This window comes from Hippopotamus amphibius, chromosome 16, assembly GCF_030028045.1.
Source record: "Hippopotamus amphibius kiboko isolate mHipAmp2 chromosome 16, mHipAmp2.hap2, whole genome shotgun sequence".
Classification (NCBI taxonomy): Eukaryota; Metazoa; Chordata; class Mammalia; order Artiodactyla; family Hippopotamidae; genus Hippopotamus; species Hippopotamus amphibius.
The window spans coordinates 49,297,576-49,313,256 of record NC_080201.1 but is presented as its reverse complement, the minus strand read 5'-3'; the positions used below and the strand labels follow the sequence as shown (position 1 = coordinate 49,313,256).

Sequence of the window (15,681 nt, the reverse complement as noted above, 5' to 3'; positions counted from 1 at the left end):
CACGTTTTCCCCATCAGTCTTGATACTTGGGCATACTCTGAAAACGTGGTGACTTCAGAAAGGGCCCCTGCCCTAGTGGGGTTGGGGAGGCCGCAGCTAGCCAGCCCTGTACCTCTGCAGGAGGAAGTTGCCCCAGATGAACAGCAGATTGTTATACGGGTTGTAGGACATCCCCTTGGGTACCATTGGGAAGCTGGTGTAAGACTCTGTTCCTAGGATCATCAGGAACTCCAGGCCTCGAGCTGGCAGGGACAGAGGCAGAGTGGACCCAGCGGTCAGGTGGGGTCCCTTGGGCCCCTCCTAGCCCCCACCCACTTTTTCATCCCCATCCATCCTCCCCTCCTACCGTCAGGGATGAATTCTGGGATGGTGTAGAGGACGAGTAGGTAATCACTGACTACAGGGGAGGAAAACACAGCAAAAATCTCCTGAGGCCCTGAGCTTTCAAGACCTGAAACTGAGCAAGTCCCCAGCTCCCCAGCCGCTCCCCAAATCCTCCAACAGCTTCCCATTTGGGCCCATTAGTTCTTAGAATTTCTTTACGTGAATTATAAAAAGGCACTTCCTCTGAGAGGATACAGTCCTGTTGGGTAGAGGACTTGCCTCTTCTGACTCCTTGGCTGGGGAGTGCCAGGCACAGCCTAAACAACTGTACACGGCAGCCCTCTTCTCACTTCATCAAGTCAAATCAAATCTCCTTACCGTGAGCCACAGGCCCTTCCAGGTCTGGCGTCTGCCCATGTCTCCCACGCCCCCTCCTCCTTTCCCCTGTTCCAGTCTCACTGATTTCCTCTCAGTTTCTCCAGCCCACCTGGCCTGTGCTCCACCGCTGCCCCTTCAGCAGTGGCATGAGCCACACTTCCTTCCCACTGTCTGCTGGGCACAGATCCCACAGGATGGACCCGCAGTCCACAATCCGAGCTCAGCCCCTCATGGCGCCATAATTACCCAGGTTGTAGCTGACCACCTGGAAATACTTCCTGGTGGAGGGGTCTTCGATCTCCACCAGCAGCAGTAGATCGTTCTCACCAGCAACGAATACGGCCCAGATTATGGAGCAGTTGACAACTGGTAGGGAAGGCAGAGGTCCAGAGCAGCCCCCAGACCCTGTCCCTCTCCACGGTCCCTGTGACTGCCACGCCTATCCCACTGACTCTCCACCCGTCCCCAAGAAATTGCCCGTTCTTTCCTGTGACCTCTCCCACCCTTCCCGGCTCTCCCACACCCTCAATTGCCCTCCCCTCCACACCCCCCCACCCCCCCGCAGACTCATCTGGGAGCTGGGTACCTAGTATCCCATTGCACACGGACCGCTGCCTGGGCAGCAGCTCGAAGGACACACGGCCATCTGCGGAGCAGGGCAGGTCAACGCTCAGGCCCTTCCCAGCCCGTCTGGCACCCCACCATACCGGCCTCCAATTAACCGGGGTAGAATGCCTGTGCCTCCTTCTTAGTCCTTGGGATTCCCTGGGGCAGCTCTCACCCACTGGCCTTTCAAAGGTCGTTTACAACTGGCCCATCAGAATACATGTGCCTCTGGTCACAGTAATTGGCTCCGGTCTGAGTACGTGACCCAGAATGGGCCAATCAGAGTGCACCCTGGGATCTGTGCTGGAGCCAATGGGGAAGAGTCTGCTCTCACTCTCTGGGGGGGGGGGGGGGGGGGTAACTCAAACTGGTGGCAGATGTGAGCCGGAGTTCCTGGAGGCCAACTCTAACCCTCCTGAGGGGAGTATCTACCTGAAAATGAAGCCAGATTACAGGACTAGTAATGATAAACCCTCGAATGGTACAATGTCCGTAGCACTCTCCTAAGACCTTTATACATGTCATCTTATTTAATCTTTATATCAACACAATGAGGCAGGTACTGTACTATCAGCCCCATTTTGCAAATGAAGATATGAGACCAAAAAGAGAGGTTGTCACCTGTCCAAAGCCACAGGTGACTCGAGTTGGGTGTGTTAGAGCAGTCTCCCTCCAGAACCCGTGCTATAATCCTTATGCTAGACTACCTTGCCAAGAGATAGAGTCCACAGGATACATCCTGTGAGCCCCTGGATCCAGCTATGCCTGATGCCTTCAGATCCTGGTCTTTTCATTTATATACAAATTTTTTATGCTTAAATGATTTTTTTTAAAAAATTATTGGCCACACCACACAGTATGCCAAGATCTTATTTCCCCAACCAGGGATCAAACCCACACCTCCTGTAGCAAAAGCCCAGAGTCTTAACCAACTGGGCTGCCAGGGAAGTCCCTGCTTAAATTATTTTTGAATTGGGTTTCTGCCCTTTGAAACCAAACACATTGTGAAAGATACAAAAGAACCCCCAAGCCCAGCCCCTACAAAGGCATAATCCCATCCCAACTCACAGGGAGAACCTCCAGCCTGGGACCCCACCTGAAGGAATATGGTGAGGGGTGAGGGCCTGGGGTCAGAATTCTTAGAAGTGAGAGGGTATGGAGGGGTCTCTTGGGCTGCCAAAGACCCCCAATCTTACCCGTGATGGTCCCAAAGTGGACGTAACCTTCGTGCTTGCCAGTGGTGAGAGCCATGACATACTCGGAGCCATTGCTATGGAAATGCACAGGGCACAACTTCTTGATGCACTCGTTAGCCAGGACACGAACCCATCTCTCTGTGGGGACCAGCATAGACATTTCAGCCTGGGACCTGGGCCCCCATCCACATTTCCCCGGCCTTTATGAACCTGTTATCAGTCCTCGTGGCGTCTGAGGGGCCCTTGGTATAGAGCCCCAGCTGCCCTTGAGAAAATCTCCTCCACCGCTGCTCACACTCTGTCCACAAGGTTCAGGTTGGGCCGACCCCACCCTTCTATTCCCCTGGCCAGACCGGTGGGTTCTGAGCTGGGCATGTGACCAAGCTGAGCAAATCAGAGACAGTTCTCAGCTTACAACCACTAACAAAGAGATATTCCTTCCTGCACCCCACCCCCACCCCCGGCATAAAAGTCTGCAGTTGCTGGGTGGAGCGAGGCATCACATCACCACAGCCACCACAAGGGTGGGCCTAACGGCTACAGTGAGCCCCTAGATCCAACTGTGCCTGAAACCAACCTGCTCCTGAGTTTTCCAGCTAAGCCAATAAACACCCCTGTCTTTGACTTAAATCTGTTTTAACTTAGTGCCCTAAGAAAGAAAGGGAGAAAAATAAAGCTGTTGGGAACATTCACTGACTAATGAAATATGGGTTACAGTACAAGTTTCTGTGACTCTCTAAATTGACATCTCTCATTTAAATGAGGCAGGGGCAGAGGGTGAGAAGAACTAGGGCTTTGGTATCATTTAACAGATGAGGCTGAATCTAAAGTCTCTCTTTTTCCTCTCTGATCAGTCTCCCTCATGGCTTTGCCTCTCCAACAGCCCATCTCTGTTTCTCTCTTTGTCTGTCTTTCTTTCTCACTCTCTGCCTCTCCCTAACCCCAGCACATAGAGGGTAGGAGGAGGCCCCTGCAGGGTATGCAGTGATGCTTCAGGAGCTGGGAAGTCCCTCCAACATCTCCCTCCCCACCCATGGCAATTCCATTCCCAGGTGCCTCCGGTGATGGATGCACTGAGGCGCCCTCGCCGGGGCTCCAACAGGCAGGCCCCCTTGCCTCACATACCAAGGACACCCGGCTATGTGACGTGGCCAGGGACCCCTCACCGCTGCCATGGTTGCTCTCGTGGAGTGTGGTATAGGTGCCCGTGAAATAGTAGATGAGCTGGTTCTGCCGAATGAAGAGGGTGCTCTCGGTGGCGATGGCATCATGGATGGTGGCCGTGAAGCCGGTCTGCGGGCAGTAGAAGGAGCCTACCCAGCAACTGTCAATGCTCAACTGCAGGGGAGTAGAGCCGGTGGTGAGCAGGTGACCTTGGTCTCAGCCCTTATGTTCTGCCTTTCCAGGAGGCACCAGCTCTGACAACTGCTTGGAATGGACACAGGCAGCTGCCCTCAGGGTCCCCTCCCTGCTCACCCTGCAGCAGCATCTTGGTGGCCAAACTTCCCCAACACACTTCCCCTGGAAGCAGGCAACCCAGGCCAGAGCCAGCTGGGGCTTTCTGTGCTCCCTAGAGTTGGGCAGTGCACAGCATACTCAACGGTGCTCAGCAGTCCCTGTTCCCCAGGCCACAGCTAGGGTTGTACCCACATGGATCCAAAAGATTCCATGCTTGGCCCAAGGCACATTTTTAATAATTCTATTCTATCTTGAACACAATTGGCTGTCAGGCTGACACCATCTGAACTTACGACGGATCCCTAACGCTGGCAATATCACTAAGAATGGGACAGCACCACCAAAGAAGGGCTCTCGCCTAAAAGATTGAGTCTACCCAGGATCGAACCCGAGCCCCCTGCAGTGGAAGCGTGGAGTCCTAACCACTGCATTGCCAGGGAATTCCCTTTTTTTTTTTTTGAGTCTAAGTTTAACCAAGCTTCTAGAGCTCACTACCAGTTTATAGACAATATGGGATGTTACGGACAGAATTTATACGTTGAAGCCCTAGCCCCCATCATGATTGTGTTTGGGCCTTTAAGGAGATAATTAAGGTTCAACGAGGTCATAAAGGTAGGGCCCTAATCCTACTGAACTGGTGTCCTTGTAAGAAGAGGAAGAGACTCCAGCGATCTCTCTCTCTGCTCACGCACACAAAGAAAAGGCCAGGTGAGGACACAGCGAGAAGGAACTTTCTGCAAGCCCAGGAGAGAAACTAACCCTGCTGACACCTTGATCTTGGACGACCTGCCTCCAGAACTATGAGAATATAAATTTCTGTTGTTTAAGCCACACGGCCTGTGGTATTTTACTATGGCGGCCTGAGCAGACTCGTCCATTGGGTCTGAGGAACAAGTTTTCATCCATGCTGTGAAGCAAACGGTCAAACTCTATAGGACAAAAGGCCTGGTTTCTTAAATTGCCTGAAAAAAAGTGGTTGATGGTTGAGGGTAGGCGGGAGAGCAGACTTACAGGTGAGAAGAGTAGTAAGAGACTTAACAACTAAATGCAATGTGTGGATCCCGGTTCAAACAAACCAACTGTAAAATACATTTTTAGATAATTGGGGAAAAGTAACTATGACCGGGTTAGATGCTATTAAGGGGTTACTGTTAATTTTGCTGGGCATTATAATGGCATTGTGGGTTTTGGATTTTTTTTTTTTTTTAAAGAAAAGATGATTTTAAACATTCTTACTTATTTGTTTCTGACTGTCAGAGTTCTTGGTCAGACTTGAAAACACTTTAAAAACAAGTCCTTGGCAACCTCCAAAATTATTCTTGGTGACTTTAACATCCGTCTGGGGCATTGTGGTTTTACTTCTTAAAAGTGCTCGTGTGTTAGAGATACTTCCTCAGTTATTTCCAGAATTTACAAGTGAATGGTATGATGGCTGGAATTTTCTTTAAAACATTCCAGCAAAATAAATTAGTGAGACCCCCCCCAAAAAAAGGCAAAATGTTAATTATTGAAGTTGGGTTCATTTTACAACTCTCTACTTTTGTGTTTGATTGAAAATTTCCACTAAGTCTTCCAATAAAAAGTATAAATCAAAGCAAAACTCTAGGCTCTGCTGCTGAGGGAAATTTCACCAAGTTAAGGGGAACATGAACAGTCTTACTTCCCTACCCTATTCAGCACAAAGAGATTTCTGCAGACTACAGACATTTGTTGCTATGCCTGTGAAATTAACCTATACCCTCTCAATCTGTCATTTTGATTGGTAGCCAATGTATTGCCCTGTTAATATTTAAAGTGCTGGGGACTTCCCTCCTGGTCCAGCGGTAAAGAATCCACCTTGCAACGCTGGGGACGCGGGTTCGATCCCTGGTTGGGGAACTAAGATCCTACATGCTGCGGCACAACTAAGCCCACGAGCCACAACTACTGAAGCCCTCGTGCCTAGAGCCCGTGCTCTGCAACAAGAGAAGCCTGTGCACCGCAATGAAGGGCAGCCCTCACTCGCCACAACTAGAGAAAGCCTGCACACAGCAATGAAGACCCAATGCAGTCAAAAATAAACAATTTAAAAAAAATTAAAAATAATAAAGTGCTGCCTCTGTTTTCTGGAAGAAATACTTGGAAATTTTCTTTGTTAAACTAGAAGAGGATCATCACATCTCCCCTCTTCTCCCACATACATGAGAAAAATAAAGCTGTGAGTCAGCTGGATTTCTTATTTGAGCAGAGCTTGAGAGTTCTGACTCAATTAACTCTATAAGCAGCACGGTCAGTTTCTCTAGCCACATGATTGAGTCAAGGTGGGCAAATGGTGAGCCACACCAAGTGGAAGGAATCTTGGGATTTGGGGGTTGAAGGGTAATGTGAAAGATCTTTCCCACTGGATGTTGGCCTGAGATGCAGACTTTGCAGTTCCAAGTACAGAGGTATTTTGAGCGTAAAGTCAATACAGAGGAACCAGGTCTGAGAGATGGAGAAACTTGGTCTTAGTGACATTGTTTGAAATCCTGGGTCAAGCTGGACCTGACATCCTGAATTTTTTGGTTACATGAACAAATTTCCTCTTCCATTTTCGGCAGGTGGCTCATTGGGCTCCCAAATCCATGTCTCCCATATTCTTTGGTAATTGAGTTTTAGCACGGCACGTGCCACCCAGGTGGAAATCATACTGCCCAGCCTCCTTTGCAGTTGGATGTAGCCAAGTGATTAACTCCTCAGTAATGGAATATGAGTGGAAGTGAAACTTACTTAAGAGAAAATAGCTTGCCCTTCACTTCTGCTCTTTCCCCTTCCCAATTGGCTGGAATAAGGGCAGGGGGCATGACCCAGCTCTGATCGCACTGATAAGATCAATACCTGGGGCCTAGAGGATGGTGAGGCAGGAAATAGAAGGAACTGGGGTTTCTCACTTCTGGACTGTTGGTGAATGAGCAATAGCAACTATTTAAGCTGTTCTCTCTCAGGAGTCTCTTTGTTACAGCATTTGGCGGTGGGGGGGGGGGGGGGGGTGGTCGGCGTGCACAGCTTGCAGGATGTTCCTTGACCAGGGATTGAACCTGGTCCATGTCAGTGAAAGCTCGGAATCCAAACCACTAGGATACCAGGGAACTCCTGTTACAGCATCTAAACCTGACCAACTCAGGGCCTCAGAGAGCTGCGTGGGGGAGGATTCCCATGGATATCCTAGGGGCAGTCTGGAAGGGAGTGGTGAGGTGAAACAGGAGGAAGGAAAATAGAGAGGAGACAGCAATATGGGGGAAATCCCTATGACTAAAGAATGAGAATAAATAGCTTTTGATTTTGGAATGATGGAAATTCTTTGGAAATTGAGTTGGTGGTTGCACAATATCACTGCACTGAATGGCACTAAATTGTTCATTTTAAAGTGGTGAATTTTATGAGTTTCACCTTGGTAAATTAAAAAAAAAAGGGAGGACTTCCCTGGCGGTGCAGTGGTTAAGAATCCACCTGCCAATGCAGGGGACACAGGTTCGATCCCTGGTCCAGGAAAATCCCACGTGCTGCAGAGCAACGAAGCCCTTGCACCACAACTACTGAGCGAGCGGGCACGCCTAGAGCCCATGCTCTGCAACAAGAGACGCCACTGCAATGAGAAGCCCGCGCACCACAACGAAGAGTAGCGCCCGCTTACCACGACCAGAGAAAGCCCTCATGCGAACAATGAAGACCCAGTGCAGCCAAAAAATAAAATAAAAAATTTTTTTAAAAAGAAGGATTCCTGAAGTTCAAATTGCATTTTTCATTCTCGTGTCATAACCCCCCTTCTCTGCCCTCCACATCTCCTCAGCGGAATCCATATCGGCCACATATTTCCTGTGGGTGTGTTTGGGTCAGGACCGTGAAAACGGAGCGAGGTCTGGAGAGACTTGGGCCAGAACCAAGAGAGTTGACCCAGGATGGGGAAGTGGTCTGTAAATGGAACGAGTTCAGTAGAAGCAGAAATTCAGAGCCAGAGGGACCTGAGAGAATATTAACCCACATGAGGTTGTCAGAAATCAAGGGCGGGGCTTTCAACCTCGATGGGAGGAGGCTAAGGCAATCTTTTGGGGTTGCTGTGGTGCACAACTGTTATCTTGGACACAATTAACAACATCTTCTCCCCCTAATTCGCAGCATAGCTACCCTGATTTCACTCTGGGGAAGCATCCTTTCTCTGCCTCCTGTCTCGGCTGCCCTCCTCATTAGGATAGATCTTTTGACCTGTGCTAAGCCAGCTGGCACATTCCATTCTTTTGGGACACACGACCCAAGCTGGACTGATCAGGACCAAGCAAATAAATTTCAGGATTTTTTTTTAAGTTATTTGGGAAACAGATGCTCCCTTTCTTGCCTGAGAGTTGGGATAACATGAATCACATTGAGGATGGAGTTAATCCAGAACAAGTGGAGCTGAGAGCTGGAGTCCTCATTTGAGCCCTGAATCAAGCCAGGCCTGCAGGCTGATCTGTGTTTGGGCTTTGCAGTTAGGCACACCTACAAAATCCATTTCTCTGCTTAAATCAAACTGGTTTGGAGTTCTGCCTACAGCTGCAATTAACCTAAATGTGTTTGTCATTCACACCAAAAAGAACCTTGCTTCACATACGCCTTCCCTGTTCTGGGAATGATATAGGCTCACAAAGCCGAATTTGAAATCCTGGGGGCCAGATATATATCGCAATTTAGAATTTTCCAGTATTTAGAAGATAAGATGACACATATATACCATCCAAACCCTCAGTGGGGTCTGGGACAACACCCCCTAGTCAAACTCCTTAACGTTTCTGCAGGGCAGCATCTGAATATTAACAAAGGGAATACACAAAGACTAAAAAAAGAAGCCTTTGTTAGCTCAAGTCAGGGTTTGTCAATAAATGTATTTTCTCCCTAAACTTGTGAAAAATGCCATGTCAAAGATTTTGGATTTCAGAATGACAAATGGTGGACCTATAAATAATAATAGCTTTGACTCACGTAGTGCTCATTCTGTGTCCAGCCGATATTAATTTGTATCATCCTCACAATGATTCTGTGAGGTAAATGTAAACCCTGTTCCCATTTTACAGACAGGGAATCTGAGGCCCAGGTAGGTGAAGTAATTTGCCCAACATCACACAGCCAGGAGGTGGCAGAACCAGGATTTGAACCCAGTTTGTCTGGCTGCAGAGTCATGTCTTTCCTTTGTGCTATCTGCCTCTCACGGGGGCTGGTAGGCCTTCGGGGACTCCTTCCGTGACCACCCCATTTTAGGAGCTGAGGCCCAGCCCACGGTCTGCCCTGCACCAACTCACCTCCACGAGAAAGAAGTCCTTGAAGCTTGTGTCCGTCAGCAGGATGGCCTTCTCCTCTGGGATGCCGCCCAGGATCAGTACAGGTGTCTGGTCCACCGTGTACCACAGGGGCCTTGACGGCACATTCACAAAGTACCGGGGTATCAGACTGAAGAGCTGCAGGGCAAGGGCAGGAGGGCTGCTCAGCACCCCTGCCTTCCCCTCCCCTCCCCTCCCGTCCTCTCCCCCTCCCACCGTTTGCCCCCATCACCTCTCTGATCTCATCCCCCCCCCCCCGCCACTTCTCCCCCTCACCCACTCTCTCCTGGCCACACGGGCCTCCTGTTCTCAGAGTCTTTGCATAGGCTGTTCCCTCTGTATCCCCTAGTAGCAAGGTGATTCTCTTTACTCAAATGCCAACCTTCTTAATTACACTTTTTTTTTGGCTGCAACACGCAGCTTGTGGGGGCTTGTGGAATCTTAGTTCCCTGACCAGGGATTGAACCCGGGCCCTCCACAGTGAAAGCCCCGAGTCCTAACCACTGGACCACCAGGGAATTCCCATCAATTACGACTTTCTTGAGCATTCCATTAAACATTGCCGTCCCCTCCTGCACAGATCCAATTCCCCTCATTCTGAATTCTCTCCAGAGCTCTGACCACCCTTTAACCTGCTATGGAATTTGCTTGATTTCATATTTACTGCTCTGGTGTCTATCTCTCCCACTAGACTGTCAGCTCTAAGAGAGGGCAGGGATTCGGGGGTGTGTGTTCACTGTTATGGTCCCTGGTGCCACACTGTGTGCTCAGGTAGTGCCTGCTGAATGAATGAATGAATGAGTGCACTGTGATTAAGAATATGGGTGCAAGAGGCAGACACAGTTTCAAGTCTCGTTCCATATGTACATGCCGAGAGTCTGTGGGCGGATGGCTCCATCCTTTTGGGGCCTCGGTTTTCTCCTCTTTAAAATGGGTACATGAGAGTACCTTCCCTCACAGGTCACTGTCAAGACCTAACGTGATTGTGCATTTAGCAGAGCACATCGCCAGGGGGCCGGCACACAGTAAATGCTCTGTAAATGGAATCTGCCACTCGTTTGGGAGGTAATTAGGGCCCCAGCCTACTGTCTTTAACCACCTCTTCTACCCTTGCCACCATCCGGGCCCCCTCACCTCATTTCCCACAGTGAACTGGAGTGTGTTGCCTTGCTGTCTCTCCAGGAAGCCATTGATGTTCACCTGAAACCTGGCAGTGGGTGTGGGGCAGGCACGGGTGAGGGTTCCGGCTCCTGCCATAGCTCACAGCCACCTCCCTGCCCCGTTCCCTGCCTTTGGGCTCCCCCCGTCTTCTTTAGGGGTCTGGGGATTAGGAAGCCCCTCTCAGAGCCTACCCCTCGCCCGGGCTTGGGAAAGGGCACCTTTTACTGGGAATGAAGGGCCCGAGGCCGTTGCTGCTGACATCCACGCGCGTGACCACGCTGCCGTTCTTGATGGGCATGGGCGTGTACCAGCTCATGAGACACACCTCCTCGGCGTCACACCTCTCTGCTGGCAGGCAGGGGGCGCTGAGGCTGCTGGGGCCTTCCGGTAGCCCCCCGGCCCCCAGGCCACAGACCACTGGGATCCCCCTGCAACTCCCATGCCCCCTTCTCAGCCATGGACCCCGCCGGGGCCTCTGTGCGGTCTCACTAGGCCACGGAACCTGCGGAGGCCTCCCTAGGCTCCCCTCCAGGTCAGACACCCCTGTGAGGCCCCCAGCAACCCCCACACTCCCATCAGGTCATAGGCCGCTCTGATGTTCCCAGCCTCCTCTGGAGGTCATGAATCCTGCTGAGGCCCCTGGCAATGCCCCCACACGCCCTCCAGGCTATGACCCCTCCAGGAGCCCTCCAGGCCCACCTTTGCTGCGGAAGGGGGCTGCTTCCATCTGGATCTGCAGCTGCTCGATCTTCCAGTGACGGAAGTTGACTGGGGACTGGAAGGTGACCAGCACCACTGGCTTCAGCCCGGTCAGGTGGCCCTTGCGGACCAGGGCCTCAGAGGACTGAGGGCGAGATGGCCCCACATGCACGTCCTTAAGATACCCTGTGGGTCCCCCACCTTGATCCCACCTTTACTAGCCTGTCTTCTTCCTGGGCTGGGTCAGGAGAACAGACTCTCCACTGTGGGAAGGTCAGAGAACATGCTCTAGGTTTGGGGCTGGGGCGGGGGATGGGCCAGGCTAGGAGATGGGCAGAAATGCCTCGGGCTGTGGAGGGAGTCAGGAGGTCTTCCCAGAGGAGATGAGTCCAGAGCAAGGTCCTCAGACAAAATTTGGATGTAGGGAATGCACAGGGCAGGACAGCATGGGATGAGCCAAAATGTAAAGGCAGGAGTGCCTGGCACCCCCAATGCTAGCAGCCTCTTCCCTCACTTCAGGGATTCCAAGTCCCACTCTTGAGGCTTCTACCCCACCCCCTACCCAGAGAAATTAGACTCTCTGCCACTGCTACCAGGTTTGGGGGCTGGGGCCTGGGGATAAATGTGGGATGGGACAGTTAGACAGAAAGGAACTGGGAAAAAGGGTGATGGGGCGGCCAGGGACAACCTCCCAGAGATGCCAGGATCCTGGCTGGACTAAGAAGGGAGGGCAGACCTCAGAGTGGAGATGGAAGGAGGAAGATAAGTGTTCTAGGGTATAGAACAGCATTCATTTTTTTTTTTTTGGCCGTGACGTGCGGCACGCTGGATCTTAGCTCCCTGACCAGGGATCAAACCTGGGCCCCCTGCATTGGGAGCGCAGAGTCTTAACCACTGGGCCACCAGGGAAGTCCCTAGAACAGCATTAGCAAAGGCTTGGAGGTATCCTCAAGAGACAGCTGTGCTCAAGCCACTGTGGGCAGGGGTGGGGGGGGCAGGGGGAGCTGTGAGATGCAGGTGGGAGATTTAACCCGTCTGACCCCCTCTGCAGAGGCCTTCATCCTGAGGAATGCCTCAGCCAGGGCCCTTTCAATCCTGCCCTCTATACCTGCCCCAGCCCTGCCTCCAGGGTTTCCATTCACAGGGTAGCAGGTGCTGGTGGGGCGGGGACCTCCTCCCTGTCAGGGCAACAGTGGCCACGACCACCCTGGTCCTGTCCACCCTCAACTCCTGCCTGGACCAATTTGTATAATTTACAAATTATATATCTGATAAGGAACTAGTATCCAGTATATAAAAAGAAATTTTACAATGCAACAATAAAAAGACAAATAACCCAGTTTTTAAATTGGCAAAGGATCTGAACAGACATTTCTCCAAAGAAGAGAGATAAATGGCCAATGAGCATATGAAAAGATGTTCAACATCATTAGCTACGAGGCAAATGCAAGTCAAAGCCACGCTAAGATACCATTTCACACATACCAGGTGGTTATAATCAAAAAGATGGACAATAACAAGTGAGGAGAAAACTGGACCCTCATACACTGTTGATGGGAATGTAAAATGTGTAACTACTTTGGAAAAGTCTGGCAGTTCCTCAGAAGTGAAAGTGTTAACATATGACCCAGCAATTTCTTTCCTTTCCTGGGTATACAGTGAAGAGAACTGAAAACAGACGTTTACACAAAAACTTGTAAACACGTGTTTATAGCTATTCTTCATAATAGTGCCCCCCCCAAAAAAAAACTGGAAATAACCCGAATGTCCATCAGTTAATGAATGGATAAGCAAAATGTAGCACATCCATACAACTGAATATTACTCAGCCATAAAAAGGAAATACTGATCCATGCTACAACCTGGAGGAGCCTTGAAAACATGCTAAGTAGAAGAAGTCAGATACAAGAGGCCATATATTGTATGATTCCATTCTTTATATGAAATGTCCAGAATAAGCAAATTCATAGGGCCAGAAAGTGGATTCGTGTTCTCCAGGGCCTGGAGGGATAGGCGTACAGGGTTTCCTTTGAGGTGATGAAAATGTGCTGGAACAAGATAATGGTGATGGTTGCACAACTTCGTAAATATACAAATAACTATTGAAATGTATCCCGCGCCTCGCGGGACCTTAGTTCCCCAACCAGGGATCGAACGCTGTGTCCGCTGCAGTGGAAGTACAGAGTCCTAACCACCAAACCGTCAGAGGATTCCTGAACTGTATATTTTAAAATGGTGAAATGGTGAATTTTACGGTATGTGAATTATATCTCAATTTTTAAAAAATATTTTCTTCACCTTATTGAGAAAGTGTTTCTGGGTTTTGTTGTCGTTGTTTTGTTGTGTTTTTTTGGGTTGTTTTTTTTTTTTTTTGGCCGCCATGTGGGGATCTCAGTTCCCTGACCAAGGATTGAACCTCTGCCCCCTGCATTGGGAGCATGGAGTCTTAACCACTGGACCGCCAGGGAAGTCCCTATAGCTCATTTTTTAAAAATGGAAATAAAAAACTTACTTGAGCACCAACTATGTACCTCGTGGGATACCGGGAATCTTCTTGAATCTTTAAGGTCCCAAGGGTCTGCTGGTGTCACCGCTATTCAAATGTTAGAGATGGGGAAACTGAGGCCCCAACAGAATGAGCCCACCCCTATGCACCCACTCACCTCTCCCTTGCAGGAATAGTTGATCTTTAGGTAGTAAGGAAAGCCCAGGTATGTCTGCAAGGAGAGGGTGGGCAAAGGTCTAGAGCCCAGTGGGGTGCAGGTCCAGGACCTCTCTTGTTTGCCTGATCCTAGTCCCTCACCTCGTCCGGGTCGATGGGGGCGTCCACTAGCAAGCTGAACACGTTGTCCACTGTGTCCAGGGGCTCTTGATCGACGAAACGATCGCTCGCGTCTTTCTTGCCTACTGTCTCAAAGTTGTTTAGGACAACCTGCCAGGTGCACTCCTGGGTATCCTTTATCGCCCACAATCTCCACGGCGCCAATAGCACCACCAGCAGTGCCCACAGAGCCTGCAGGACTCGGAGCCTCGGCCACGCTGGGCCAGCAGGGGACATCTCGGAGCAGTGGGCAACGTGGCTTCAACCTGGAGAATGCGAAGGTCACCAGCCCGCAAGACTGTTCTTGGTAGGCGCCTTCTAAGATCCCGCCTAGCTCCTGCACCTCGCCGCGGCCCGGCTCTTGGCCCCGCCTCTGCTCAGACGTCTGGCCCCTCCCCTATTCTTGCTCCTCGCTCCACTCCTACTTTTGCTCCCGGCTCCGCCCCTGCTCTTGCTCCTGGCTCCGCCCCTGCTCTTGCTCCTGGATCCTCTCCTGCTCTTGCTCCTGGCTCCGCCCCTGCTCTTGCTCCTGGCTCCACCCCTGCTCTTGCTCCTGGCTCCGCCCCTGCTCTTGCTCCTGGGTCCTCTCCTGCTCTTGCTCCTGGCTCCATCTCTGCTCCAGACCTCAGCCCTGCCCCGGGCCCTGCAACTTCTACCCTTCCCGACCCCACCTCTGCTGCTACTCCAGGTCTCGCCCCTCCTGTTGCTCCTGGCCACGCCCCTGCTCCTGGCTTCGCCCCGCCTCCTGGTCTCGCCCCTTAACCGTGCTCCACCCTTCTTCTTTGCTCTGCCCCTGCTCTGCCTCCTACCCCTACTCTTCACTCGGTCTGGGTTTCTGTTTCTCGATTTCGCTTTGCCCCACCTATTTTCCCCAGTTCTTCTGGTCACGCACCTACACCTGGCTCCGCCCCCACTTCTTGCCCCGCCCCCCGACTTCTCTTCGCACCGCCCCTTTCTCCGTGCTCGGGCCCTGCCCAGGTTCCCGGTCCTGCCTCTAGAGCCGCCCCTCTCCGGATCTTGTTCCCGGACTTTCTCCACGCCCTGCCTCTTTCCCTGACCCCGCTCCTGTTTCTCGCCTGGAGCTTGCTCCTCGCTCCGCTTCTGCTTCTCGTCCCGCCCCTTACCAACCCGCCCTTCCCCCTTATCCTGGGGTAGCTGCGCTTCCCAAGCGGGCTCCTTGCCCCGCCCTCTCCTATGGCCCCGCCCCTTCTCCTTAGAGACCCTTTCTTTGCCTTGGGAACTCTCCTCGCCACTGGCCTTCCCATCTCTCCGCACCCTCTGCTCGCCCCGCACCTTCTCCCCGTTCCCTGCTGGAGCTACCTTGTCTGTCAACACTTCCTCGATCTTCACCTTCCCCACAAACCGCGACACCTTCTCGCCCCCTCCCTCCTTCTCACCACCTCTTTCCATGCCCTGGGCAGCCCTGCTTTAGGCTCCTCCTCCTCTAGCCCCGCCCCTATTCATCGCCCCTCTTCTCTTAGGCTCTCCCGGCTCCTCGCCCCGCCCTTTCTCCGCCCCGCCCCTCCTGTGCCCAGTCCCTGGACTCTCCTCCTTTTCCCCAGCTTTTCCCCACCTCGCCCCCCCCGCCCCTTCTTAACCCCGCCCCCGCCCCCTGCATCCCTCCCAGGGATGACCCCAGGCACCTCCCTCTTCTCCCCGCCCGGTGGTACCAGTCACTAGGTTAAAACCGGTCAACCGTCACTCTGCCGCTCCAGTCCCGCCCCTCTTG

The 15,681-nt window shown here is 51.7% G+C and overlaps 1 protein-coding gene across 1 annotated transcript in view; it reads right to left on the bottom strand.

The window, feature by feature from the left end:
- The window catches only part of CATSPERG (cation channel sperm associated auxiliary subunit gamma), a 28,045-nt gene extending 12,692 nt beyond the window's left edge, over window positions 1-15,353 (bottom strand). Inside the window, exons 1-13 of the mRNA XM_057711897.1 lie at window positions 15,273-15,353; window positions 13,935-14,218; window positions 13,795-13,848; window positions 11,132-11,276; window positions 10,651-10,777; window positions 10,406-10,478; window positions 9,254-9,409; window positions 3,671-3,842; window positions 2,505-2,642; window positions 1,289-1,348; window positions 949-1,068; window positions 347-397; window positions 113-242 (exon numbers count right to left, since the gene is read on the bottom strand). Of these exons, the coding sequence (XP_057567880.1) occupies window positions 113-242; window positions 347-397; window positions 949-1,068; window positions 1,289-1,348; window positions 2,505-2,642; window positions 3,671-3,842; window positions 9,254-9,409; window positions 10,406-10,478; window positions 10,651-10,777; window positions 11,132-11,276; window positions 13,795-13,848; window positions 13,935-14,189 (1,481 nt within the window). The 5' untranslated portion in view covers window positions 14,190-14,218; window positions 15,273-15,353. The remainder of the gene's footprint in view (window positions 1-112; window positions 243-346; window positions 398-948; window positions 1,069-1,288; window positions 1,349-2,504; window positions 2,643-3,670; window positions 3,843-9,253; window positions 9,410-10,405; window positions 10,479-10,650; window positions 10,778-11,131; window positions 11,277-13,794; window positions 13,849-13,934; window positions 14,219-15,272) is intronic.
- Between the last annotated feature and the right edge of the window lie 328 nt (window positions 15,354-15,681).